Raw genomic sequence first — 13,394 nt, forward strand, 5'->3', positions numbered from 1 at the left:
TTCCAGTAGTGAGATTCAGCCGGTTTGCACTGGTTCTATAGAATCGTGTCACAGAATTTTATGAGATCAGTGAACCGGTCAGCATTACCTGACTTTTTGTAACAGAACCGCCTGAAAATATGACATTTGTATGATGGAACCGGCGGACAAAAAAGTTGAATCCCATCACTGAATAATTCCTAATCAAGTCATAAACATACTAACTAATCTAAATGCAATAGTCCGAACAACTAAGCAAAGTCTAACGGTCATAGTAACTAAACTAAGTCATATGCAACCTACTGCATTACAACCATAATCTAGGAATTACAGTTAAAAACGGTTACAGTCAGCAAAGCACGTCTCGATAATCAAAGATGCGCGCCAACATCGACAAGTCTAGAACAGCTCGATGTGACGTCATAAAAAGGGTACACACAAAATCGAACAACGAGATTGCGACACTATAACGTAAACAACTTGATTACAAAATGGAATTTGATTATTAGCAGTCTGTAACAGAAATCTAGTAATAAATTTAGTTTTTCCATGTACATAAATAATTAAAAAAAATTATCACAATGAAAATTTTTATTTATTTACCATTTGATTGGGACACTAGAAATTTCAAAGTTTTTGCATAGTTTGTTAACATCAGCTTAGACAGAAGTTGTAACGACCCTTAACAGAAACTGTCTAATTAGGATTTTATGATTGATTGAGTAAAATCTGAGTGTTGACCACACTACACACTGGGCCACCCTAAATAGCTTGGCTGGCGCAATTTGTTGCCTTTGGGCCCCCTGCCCATCACCGCACCAAGGCATTCTGAAATTCACTAAATTAAACTTACGCCATGTAAATTTACTACTTAAAATATGTTCTTCGTGTAACATCTCCGCTGGATATACTCTCACCCATCAAATCTATTAAACTGAATAAAAATATGAGAATATAAGAAAATAGATTGCTATTGAATACATTCTTGAAATATATCGGCAATATATCTTGCATTCAAAGGCATTGAATTATAGACAGAACAACACTATACCACAGACCAGACTATGATGAATAATTTATTTCTGTCTCATCTCGCGCTTTTCACAGACAGTTTTGGACAATTAGGACAATCAATTTTATTCGAAATAATTCTGCATTTCTGAATCAATTCCAGAAATGCTGCATTCACTCTCAAATCACATTTTTAAACTAATCACCGGCACTAAAAATATGATTTTTTCTATGTTTATCAACTTATAATTTTCAAATTTCATCCCAATGGTAAAATGTTAATTCTGATAAAGCAAAGGAAGGTGGTATTTCATGCTTCTGACCAGTGGTGGAAATAAGAGGGTTTGTAAGAGAGAGAGAGAAGTTAATATTTTGTCAACCAAAAAACACATAATATGAAAATAATAATAACATAATAAGTAAATCAAAAGTTTTCGTGTGACTGGTTGGTAACGATAGGATCATTTACGGACTTTTGAGTCTGTTACCACCCAAGGGATCATGCGAAACCGTTTTTGGAATGTTGTGATAATCAGCGAACTTGTTTTTGTTTAAAATTTTAGACAACTGCAGCAAGTAGGTAGCTTGAACTGCAGATGACGACTAGCGCTTCTAAAGTTTGTATTAGATTTATGATAAGCATATCATGTTAATGTAGCTTATGTAATAACATGCATATTTTTTCTGAAATGAGCAAAAAAAAACTTTTCTTGAAGTTTTTAATCCTATTATTGGTTCTTGTACCATAGACAATATTTTGAAAATGAAAATTTTCAAACTTTTCAATATATTTTTTTTATTAAAATAAATTAAACTTAATCATTATGTTTAGGTCATGTTTCAATTCACTATATTGACTGATACTTTGTTGTCACCTCTCTCTGCTGAACTTCGACCTTCGTGCTTGGATGAGTTTGGAAGACAACGAAGTAAAACTATTGTTGCCGTAAAAGTATCTGATTTAAAGAATGGTGCAACTCATTATTGGTCTTTACTGAAACTGAGGTAATTTAATTATTTAACTTCTCTTTACAGCAATTTCATGTCCAATATCTCAGAAAGTGTGTAATAAAAGGCTGATAATAGTCAGGGATGGTCAAAACTGAATAATTTACGGTAGTATTTTGAATACATTCTGAAATTATCTTTTCTAATATGAAATTTCGAATATATTCTGAAATGGGTCTGTTCCACAAGAAAAATTTCTCAAGACAATTGTAAATTTGTAGAAATCAAATCTTTCATGCAGAATTGAGATAAGCATTGTTTTAAATATTATTCCCTATTTTATTTTGTCGAAAGTCAATCATTTTTTCGTCTATCATAGGATATTAAATGCTCAAAAAGACGTTTTCAAATAAAAATATTCAAATACCAGTAATAATTATTCCCAAAATCAAGAATTTACTAAATAGAATATAACCAATTTTGAATGTATTCAAATATCCGATTCGTTTTGGAGATCCCTTGTAATATTCTTAATAAAAATTTGCTGCAACTCTCATATCTGTAGATATGTTTCTTTTAGTCTTGACAGTTTAATACAATTGAAATAAAAATGCACTCTATAATTTGGATTTTGGAATGACTTTGCCATTTTATAATTTGGATTTTGAAATGACTTTGCCATTTCTTCAGAATGGAATATTATATACTTCTGTTTACTTACAGTTATTTTGGACTATGTATTTTTCTTGTACAATTTTTTGTGTGTATATTTGAAGTTATTTGAATTTTTTTCTCCTTATTTATCGGTAGAGATCATTGTCTGCTTGTTCAGGTCCTTGCTCAGTGCTAAAGACTTAAATAAGAGGAGTTTAAAAAAAATTAAACAGAGTTTCTGTAGGATGGCCTGGTGGTTAGAATATAGGACATAACAATGTTGGTACCACAGATTTTGATTTGTATTTTTATCTCTTTTTTGATAGAAAACGGCTTGATTTGATGCGCAAAATGTATGATCAGGCATCTGCATCTTTATCTGAAAATTCAGGGAAAGGAAGACGAGAAAAATTTTCGGAAAAATTTCCATGGCTCAATATTACATTCAGGTAAATATTTATATAATCCAATATTATTCACAGTAACGCATTAATGAATGCAGTGGAAAATAGTTCAATCATATCGTGTAAAATGAATTTAGGCGCTCCAGAAGTGTGTGTACCAATATGGAGGTAACTAATTTTGTTCCCCTACTTTACATCATGTTGTATAAAGGGACTGGAACCTATGGGCAGATGGCATATTCACTTGGCTAATAAGGAAAATCGGAATAATAATATGGCCTAACCCTAACCTGGTTCACCCTCTACTTGAGTACCTCAATTTGTCATTTTATACTTTGGAAACAGTTTCTCTACAATTCGAAATTTATCAATATCTAAGCCATATGCAAAATTTAAAGAGTTTATTTTGCTTAGTACCTGGATTGATTTATCTTGTTGATTTCTTTGATATTTTTTTCGAATATTTTTTTAGTGCCTTTAACGAAATAAATATTTTCTCACGATATGAGTGGGTAAATTAGTCATAGTCTTCAATATAACCTTTCAATGTCATCAAATATTGAAAGCGCTCTACCTGAGGTCTGAAATTTCATAAATTTTTAATAATTCAAAGAAAATTAGGTTTTGACTATGCTTGAGTTGTATATTGACAAACTTGAGCTGGAACATTTCATGAAAAAACACTTTGTGTTTCACGAGCTTTACATATTGTATTTAAGTGTGACAATATTCACACATTAGGTTTAGTTTATTGACAAACTTGAAAGTTTTATCAAAAATCACTTTCTGTTGTATGAGCTTTACATATTGTATTTACCATAAGTATGACAATAATTGCACAGATCGTCATATCATCCCAATTGGGGTTTCTCATTTTCAAAACAAAAATTTTGAATTTTGATGAAACGTAAAATGAACACATTGGCTGTATTGAACTTCTTATCACATGGTAATATGATAGCTATTAGCAATTATTATACAACTAACCATTGCACTCAAAAGTCAAAAGTAAAAAAATTCAAATTTATCCATTTTGACGATGTCGATGTGTTTTTCCTAGTCCAACCAAAATTAACCTCTGACTATCCATTTTTGCCTATACCACTGGTTCTCAATGGTTTTTGATATATGTCTCCCATTGCCTGATTTATTTGACTTTCCTTATTGTATCCTTGTGTTATGTGCAACTCGCACTCTGGCTTTTGTACAGTTTAATGGTTTATAATGTGTACATAATAACACAAAATCAGCAAAACAATATCCCCTTTTTCCCCCTAAAAATAACAAAATTCCTTCTCGTTTGGTAAACATTATTCTATACACAGCCTGGATGAACAAAATCTTTCATACAATATTCAACTAACTTCAAATTTGAAATCAAAATTACTAATTTATCATGATTCATACATGATCATCTCATATTTCTATTGTCATAATAAAACGGGGAAAATGAGAAAACCCATCTCCATGTTGACAATCAATTTAATTGATCAACAGATTTCCGGCCCCAAGAATGCACTTATCCTGTATTCATCCTAGTCCCGGCGATGTGACACCACCATGCTACGCTGCGAGTCCTGTGAACGCAATATCTCCATCAGTGTCGATTTTGTCTCTGCCATCTGTGGCCCAAGATAAATTAAGTCCGACAGAGCCAGTCAGTCAAGCATCAACTTTCGTTAAATCGTCATCAATGTCAGATTTGGAATATGAGTCGGCAATTTATAATCTACTGAGTCATCAGGATCCATTTTATGATCGGACACCGTGGTTTTCCATTGTGGGAAGGTATCAAACTGAACGTCGTAACTTGGTGAATTGTTGATGCATGAATATTGTTCAATTGTTTGTAATGTAAGTAACAATACCTCTTAAGAATCCGTAATACATTGTGTTGATTGTACTGTATATATAATTCTATTTATGATGGTAAACACATTCAAGTAATGAGTTTCAGCCCTTTACTCTGAACTAAGCTCTGTATAAGATAATTTCATTTTTGACATAAGTCACAGGAGAATTGAATTGATGCTTGTCGCATTGAGTTGAGTATTAGAAACACTTTTGGTTTACAGGTTTGATTCACATGTAAGATAATATATTGCAAGGACATTGCTGTACTCATCTTCGTCGTGGGGGATTCATTTCGGCCATCTTATTGACTTTCTTTTCTCTTCCTTAATATACACAAAAATTTGCAATGGTAAGTCCATGTAAGGACAAGGGAAATGAATTTGATGGGTACTCATTGGCGGGTAGGACATAGGCAAGATTACATTGTTCATTTTAGAAACTCTGGTGTTTTATTTACCCAACTACTTGTCTGGAGATTTGTTTAGAGCAGTGTTCTTCAAACTTTTTCCATCACGACCTTCTCGACTCAGCCAAATTTTTTTGCAACCCCTTCAGGAACTAAAATAAAATAATATTTGATAATACAGGAAATATTAAAAAAATAACAAAATTGAGAATAATTTTATTGAGACTGATGTGCTTGTATATTCTCGCACAACAGATCGAATCTATGCTCTATTTCGGTGATAGTGGATGTCGGTAATGGTTTGAAATCTTTTCAATTTTGATCAATATTTTGTTTTAACTTTAGTTAGTGTCGGACTAGATTTTACCCTTTCGTGACCCACTCTGGGGTCAGCCACATCCTGAATAAACTACTTTAAATAATTCATCTAGTTGTGTCCTGCATGTGGTTGTGAGCTTTTAATATTCTACTTATGTTTTTCTTCCATCACAATACCACACTTAATTCTTTAACAGAGGGTTTGTGTATTTGACCAACTTATTGGTTCCAACTTCATTGGTTCATAAAATGGCTGTTATAAGTGAGGATGGTAAAATTGAAGGATATCTTAGAGTTGCTGTCCAGGCTATATCAGGTATGTAAAAAAGGTTTTTAATTTTTCTTTATTTGACACTGCATTAAATTTGAAATTGGCTTATTTGACTCTTACTAAACCGTGCATAATCCAATTCGGTTTTCAGTAATATTGTTTCTTGATTGCAATTTTATCTTGTTAATTAATTTTGTTGAGAAGAATTGTTGTTGAGAAACCTCAAAGAAAAAAAAGTTTTCCGTAAAATTAGCAATTTCTGTTGTCAAAATTTTCAACATGAATATGGTCATAGTTCATAGAACTAATTTTATCATGCAATGCTTATTCACGACTTTTGCACTGAATACGGGGCCACTTATATGTAATGATATACAAAAAGCTATTATTTTCAGAAAGATCTGAATGTCTCCAATTCAACAATTAATCACACCTTGGGTGATGTGGCAAAATGTATAATCTGCGATGTCAACCTAATTAAGTCTAACATTGCTAGGCCATAGTGCGCACAAAATATCAAATGATAAAATCGCTCTCGGAATATTTTTTCAATTTCCGTTATCATATATATTTTTATTAAATTATCGTTTCAATTTGTTGAATTATATACCGTATTTACTTCATACAGGTCATCATAGGAAGAGAAGTGATGATATCAACGACAGTAAATTAAAATATAACAGCAGAAGAAGATCGGCAACTGCTAGAATGCTATTTCGTGATGATTACAATCAGGTGAATATTTCTATAAAGCTGAAATCTTAAAAGCATCTCTGGCTAAAATTTGACAATTTTGAAAATACAATTAACCATGTGTGACCCAAATATAAACTGTAGTTTTACATGGTCAGGTATTTGATGTCACTTCACTCAAAACAAGGTCTTGGGCGACAGTAAGCAAAAGTATTACTATTGAATCAGGCATCGAAGTTATAAGTCCATCCAGTTATAATTTCTTTTTTACTCAATAGTAAAACAATTTTTTTTCTTGTCGATAGGATGAAGAAACTTATGATGAATCTGTTGAAGATTTCAATATTTTTGTTGATTCCGAAATATCAGCTTACGAAAGTGAAGTTTTTTGTTCGACAACTTCATTCCAAGATGAAGACAGTGAGTTATCTATTTTTCTTTACTATTTATTTGCTTTAGGGGTGTATGATATGAGGATGAAATCAAATGACAAATAAGGTATCTCCTACAATTGCATTGTTCAACATATCTACTTATTGTCAACATTTTACATTTATAAATTCTCGATGTAGCTATTATCTGATGACTTCGGCCTATTACATTTTTTATGAAACTTATAATTCACCTGTGGCTTGTCTCTTCATCCTCTTATACTTTAAGGTCCAATTGTAATTCTGAATTGACCAGAATTGAGAACTTCGAACCGTGATGTCAACATAATTATTGTAACTTATTCTTGTCTCAAAAACTAATATTTTCTATTCAGTAAATCTTTATCTTCAAAAAGATTTTGAAAGTTCACTTTATCCAAACGACAGACCTAAGATCGGAGACATTTTTGAATTCCGTATCACGATACTGGATGCCATTGGAATTTCATCGGAATATGCTGATATTTTTTGCCAGTTCAAGTGAGATTTTGATATAATTTTTTTTCCAGTTCCTAGTATGTGGAAAATCCCTTTTTAGTATTTTAAGATTGGTTGGTGCACACACCATAATTTATTTTAACCAGGGTGAAGTGTTGGATTTATTTAGTTCAGAGTAGTTGCATTTTCCTTTTTTGTTTTCAGTTTCATCAACAGGAAAGATGAACCATTTTCAACAGAACCAATCAACAACACAAGAAAAGGAGCTCCACTTGCTTTCTATCATGTTCAAAATGTGTGTACAGTATATTTTTCGGAGATACCGATGTCATGAGACATATGATAAATGACTTAAATTATGATATGAGAGTTTAAATTGTTTTTATTCGCCTTGTTATGTATTGGTCGGATAAGCCTGTTGCCCCAGAGTTGTCAATTCTGCCAAGAATGAGATTCTATATTATTTTGACTTGTATCAATTGTTGTTTGTCCAAATTATTCAGTCATTTTTAGTGGAATATCTTCTAAATAAAAATTGATTCGAAGATGTATGATTTTTCATTGATTTCAATTGAATTCTTATTTTGAATTGTTTTTTGTTATTTTGTCGCTATACTAATCCATCTTTTATTTCAGTTCTCAGTTGAAGTTACACAATCATTTCTTCATTACATTGCAACACAACCTATATTATTTGAGATATTTGGTCATTTCACTCAACATCCTCTTCATAACGAGAGTAGAAACCTAGAAAGGTAGGGTTACTCATAATAGACAACTCAGTAGATATTTTGATAGACATGCATTTTGCTAATTACAAGTATGGTTGTTTAATTAATTAACCTTAAATGTAATTCAGTACCAATGGTACACGAAAAGCTGTTTTTAGAAATTGAAATTTTTATATTAAATTTATGATTCATGACAATTTTATAAAAGACTCCCAGAATGTCTGGAAATATTCTAATTTAAAACTAAGTAACTATATGGAAATTCTGTAATAGCATTCAGATGAATAAGAAGTATCATGCAAATACCAATTTATGTAGTGTGTGCCAGCTGTTTTGTAGAATTCAAGAGAAAAAACAAATATGAATTATAATTGCGAAAAGTAATCTAAAATGAGTTGTCATCAAATTAAGAAACTATTTTCACATCTTTTTACAGTTTATTGAAGAGAAGTATACCACCTTCAGTTACTTTGACACATCTGTCAAAACCAGGTAATAATCAAGTTTTTATTCAAGAAATAAACTAAACTTATCTCTGGTAACCGACCAGTGGTTCGTGAACCACTCTATGGCGGTGAGGAGGCCAGCAATTTTATCACACATAAGTATCTCTCACAGGATTCCAACTTTCCAACCTACTCAGGGTAATGTGCGGTAGCGAATTTCTAACGCTCAGCATGATGCGCCACATCGCCAATTCATTATTTAATATCCGTATTTATAGTAAATTTCTTTTCTTTTTTCCTTTCAAGTTCAAGTTTCAAACTCTGCATCATTTCATTATGGATCTGATATTGATGGTTTTTATGAAGAACCTGATTGTTCGTATAATCTGTTGGCCTGGTTTGAAATTTGTGAAATGGAACCTTGTGGCGAGTAAGAACATTTTTTGTAATTTGTATTATTAGTATTGATCTGTTTGTATGCTGTAAAATTTGAGCTATTAAAGTAACAGTCAAGTTTATTTTTTCTATTCAGTAAAAAAATACATACGAAATTGAGAAAAAATTAAACAAAATTTAACAGACATTTTTTCTGGGGAAGGAAAGCATGGGGAACCAAACTGGTTATTAAGCAGCGCCACCCAAGGTTCATTATCTAATTAAATTTGTAAGGTGGGAAATAAAGTTTTTAGAACACTATTATCACTTGTGAGTATGGCTTTGGCAGCTTATCACCAACAGAATCCACTAGACACAGAGGCTTATTTCTCTGCTTGGATGTTAACATGATATTTGAGATTGGATTTTGAGTAAACAGTTTTATGTAGAGCTACCGTATTTTGCGGAGCACCGGCTAAAAAGGTGCACTATTAATTTTTCAGAAAAATATAGAATTTAAAGTGCGTCGTATGGTTCATAAAATACGGTAGATATTCTCATTTGTGACTTTGCAGGTATACACCAGTGACTGTTGAACATTCAAGTAAAATAATGAACAACAGCACATACTTATTACATCAAGGAATACAGCGTCGTATTGCTGTGACAATAACTCATGAATCTGCTGTCGAATTTTCATGGAATGATGTTCAAGAAATAGTGATTGGTATGTATTGAAATTATATGATTTTGTTGTATAATGGAGCCAATTTTTTGTTGAAAAGTGAGAAATGACAGACTATTCAGATATTTGAAAATATTCTCATGTAATAAAAAAGACTTTTTTTTTTTAACATAGTATAGTTTTGCATTTTTAAAGAACTTTTTTGGTAAATTTTTAAATTGATGTTTGTTTCGCCTATTTTACATTTTTTTTTTAAATTTCAGGACGAATCCGATACGATAAACATTCAACAGATGATTTATATTGTGATGAGACATCTTTATCTCTCAGTTCAATTCCTACTCAGATTATCAAAACAACGATTAGCGACAGGTGGAGTCACTTTTTCAATCACATCAGCGATAGATTTCGTTTAGAATTTTTTCTGTTTTTCTGACTCTCTTGTTTACATCCTTGGTACGTGAGTAGGTTGCTGAAGGTCTGAAATATTCATTCGCCATTTTTTATTAGAAATTCAGAAAAACGAGCACAAAAATTCAAAAAAATGTATTCATTCCTTCTTCGAAATGGACAGGATGAATTCATTTAGGTCTACTTGACAGCGGTGTATTTTGGTCGGCATGTCAACTATAAATAGTCTTTTAATCCAAGAAACTACAATAGGCCTACCTGATAGCTGTACAAGGCAGTATAATTCTAATATTAACAATACATATGAAGCTATTTTTACACAGCTGGCAACTATTAAGATAGAAACCATGGAATTACCAGTTTAGCATGTACGGTAGCTATCCAAATTATCACACCATTCATTAGGTGGATGTTTTCACATGTATTGATGCCAGCAAAACAACATCTGTCATGTAAATGCAACATAGACAATGATCTTATATTGTTTTGATCGTTTTTTTTCAATTTCTAGAACACTGTACAGATTTGAAGCTGCTTGGGACAGTTCTCTTCATAATTCATCACTTCTTAATCGAGTGACACCATCAAATCGCAAAGTTTATATAACATTGACTGCAATCATCGGCGTAAGTTTTAAAAGTTCATTTTTCTTCTAAGCATGATTTAAAACTAAATTGGCTATTATCTAAATTCAAAGATAAATCAATCTATTTTTCATTATCTATTTTCTTTCAGTTGGAAAACTGTGAACGTCCAATTGTGATTGAGAAAGATCTTTGTTTAAAGATTTGCAACAGAGAAGCAAAATTAAAATCACCAAGAACATTGAGAAGTTTGTTCAGAGGTTGTTACTCTACATTGGAAAGGTATGACGGTGTGACGCACCATGCAAGCATTGGGAATATGCTTGCCACTGCACCTCTGATTACCTTGCTTGGGTTTGCAGGTTTGAATCCTGTGGGGGATAATTATGTATTAACGGTACTGCCGGACTTCTCGCTACTGTAAGGTGGTTCACATAACCGCTGGTCGGTATCGGCTTTCTCTATCAAATCCATGCATCTGAAAACAAATAACTGGCTATCTAATCCCATACTTGACAGGAGCTGGTAACCAGACGAGAGGCTCTGATTTGCCATATGATAAAGCCAACTTATCAGCTTTCCTCTCCTCATGATAAACATATGTGAATCCTATCCTATTTTCTGCAATTTGATCAAAATCAGAAAAAACTTCAGAGCAGTCATGACTAATTTAAAATTGATTCCATAGTCGGTTTTCTACTGCTTTGGCAAACTAAATAATGTTAATCATTTGCATTCTGATTTGTGCGCTTGTTGATGTTGGTGTAATGAATTTCTTAATCAGCTATGTCAACGCATTTAGAGCAGGGGTACATTCAGAATTTTCAAGAGGTGCATTAGATTAATTATTAGGCTATTCTTTGCATAACTGCTAATCTACCCTAAAAATGTTTTTATCACCTGATGTTAATGATTTGAAGAAGTCATATTTCCCCCGCACTACAGTATCTAACAAGTTTACTTTAGCTGTTTAAGCCACTTATTTTGACCAATCATGGCACGCAAGACAATTATATGGGTTAACGAGCGACTTATATATTGTCCAAAGGTACTGATGAATGGAAGGGTTTAGGAAACCCTTAACTAGAACATTAAAATAGTGGGAATGGAAAATAGCAGGATGTACGCTAATCCCATCTACAGTATTAAACGGTTCCATTACATTTGAACCCACGTACATTTGAACCCATGACAATTGCACCTGTATGCTATTGCACCTATGGAATTTTTTTTGTTTTACAGATAGTTGAACCCATACTAACCCTAACCCATGGGTTTAGCACCCGCATATAGATTGAACCCGTGGATATACACATGGGTTCAAATGTACGGTCACCTATTAAACACCATATTACGCTGCAAATCCATCTCAGGAAAACCACATTCTGAGACAGCCCAGAATTTATAAGATTGAAAGTGGGAGCATCATTGTTCAATTCATTGAAAAAGCGGCAGAGAAAGGAAAAATAATATAGCCATTGTGCCCAATTTTTCTGATTTGCTATATAATTATAATTTAATAATAAATTACTCTTCTTATATTTCAGTAATTGTGTTAGTGGTGTCTACCAACTCTCACTCAAACTTTACAACAGTAGATCTGGAAGTCCAGGAATGCAACGAAGACAGCGTCGAGTTCTTGATACTTCAGCTACTTACGTAAGAGGCGAAGAAAATTTATCGGGATGGAGACCAAGGGGTGACAGTCTAATACTTGATCATCAAATCCAATTGGAAAAGTTCTCAAAAGTCTTGCAGGTTTGTATATCTACTCAGTCATATAGGATAGGATTTCATGTGTACCATTGTGTAATCCAGCGGTCCTCTTAATGATCTGTAACCACTTCCCAACGACCTTCAACACTCTGTGCCGCATTCATCAATACACAAAAACTAAGTTTGTTTTAAACAGTTTTTCATCAGTTATTTTATTCATCCATGCTCATTTAAAGAACCCAAAAACAAAAGTGGAAGAATGAATGCCTCACATTCAAAGAATGAAAATAATCACAGTTAATCCACTTTTTATATTCATGTAGTAATCACAAATGGTACCTAGTAGTAGATGGTTGTTGTGGGTACAATTTATTTTTGAGTGTCTATTTTTGAATGCATTAATTTTCATTTACAAATATAAGATGGATAAAATTGTTAAAATGATTGTGTATAGACTATAGCTTGAATTTTAGAATCATAATCTGTGGCAAACATTAATTGAGTGCTTCATAAATTTGCTCTGAGCAATTCCCTGTACAAGTATTTGGTCAGGCATAATGAGCTACTGGAGGGACCCATTCATATCAGTGTGATAATCAAAAACCAAAATTACTTGTAATAGACCAAACCTGTGATGTTTTTATGCTGGCAGTACTTTAAACAAATTTCTAATTTTAGTTGCATTACACCATTCTCAAATTGTCATTCACAGACATCAGATATGAGTCATACTACATGGTTTAAGTCTACTGTCATCCTTCATTAATAATTCATCACTAAAATAAATGTTGGCCAATTTCATCTTAAAAACATCTGGCATGGGATACCTAATTCATATCACAAAGTGCTATTTGAAGAATAGTAACTGTATTTTCCGACTAATAAAACGGATTTTTTGACTAATAAAACAGATTTTTCGACTAATAAAACAGATTTTTCGTCTAATAAAACGACTAATTTTTTTACCTGATTTTCTTGGATTGTCTTATTGGACACGAGACTAAACTACAGATTAATAAAACGGTTTTTTCACCAATAA

General features: G+C 32.5%; 1 protein-coding gene across 3 annotated transcripts in view; it reads left to right on the forward strand.

Moving 5' to 3' along the window:
• The window catches only part of LOC120345371 (kinesin-like protein KIF1B), a 41,297-nt gene that overhangs the window by 22,121 nt on the left and 5,782 nt on the right, over positions 1-13,394 (forward strand). For 2 of the 3 annotated variants that reach the window (XM_078114921.1, XM_078114922.1), the window contains 16 exons: positions 1,823-1,995; positions 2,919-3,041; positions 4,494-4,784; positions 5,772-5,890; positions 6,474-6,580; positions 6,844-6,958; positions 7,305-7,449; positions 7,612-7,702; positions 8,044-8,162; positions 8,575-8,630; positions 8,891-9,014; positions 9,535-9,686; positions 9,908-10,016; positions 10,567-10,681; positions 10,791-10,921; positions 12,187-12,397. In XM_078114921.1, coding sequence (XP_077971047.1) covers positions 1,823-1,995; positions 2,919-3,041; positions 4,494-4,784; positions 5,772-5,890; positions 6,474-6,580; positions 6,844-6,958; positions 7,305-7,449; positions 7,612-7,702; positions 8,044-8,162; positions 8,575-8,630; positions 8,891-9,014; positions 9,535-9,686; positions 9,908-10,016; positions 10,567-10,681; positions 10,791-10,921; positions 12,187-12,397 — 2,181 coding nt within the window. The remainder of the gene's footprint in view (positions 1-1,822; positions 1,996-2,918; positions 3,042-4,493; positions 4,785-5,771; positions 5,891-6,473; positions 6,581-6,843; positions 6,959-7,304; positions 7,450-7,611; positions 7,703-8,043; positions 8,163-8,574; positions 8,631-8,890; positions 9,015-9,534; positions 9,687-9,907; positions 10,017-10,566; positions 10,682-10,790; positions 10,922-12,186; positions 12,398-13,394) is intronic. The other variant, XM_078114923.1, reaches the window with a different exon arrangement.

This window comes from Styela clava, chromosome 8 (genome assembly GCF_964204865.1).
Source record: "Styela clava chromosome 8, kaStyClav1.hap1.2, whole genome shotgun sequence".
Classification (NCBI taxonomy): Eukaryota; Metazoa; Chordata; class Ascidiacea; order Stolidobranchia; family Styelidae; genus Styela; species Styela clava.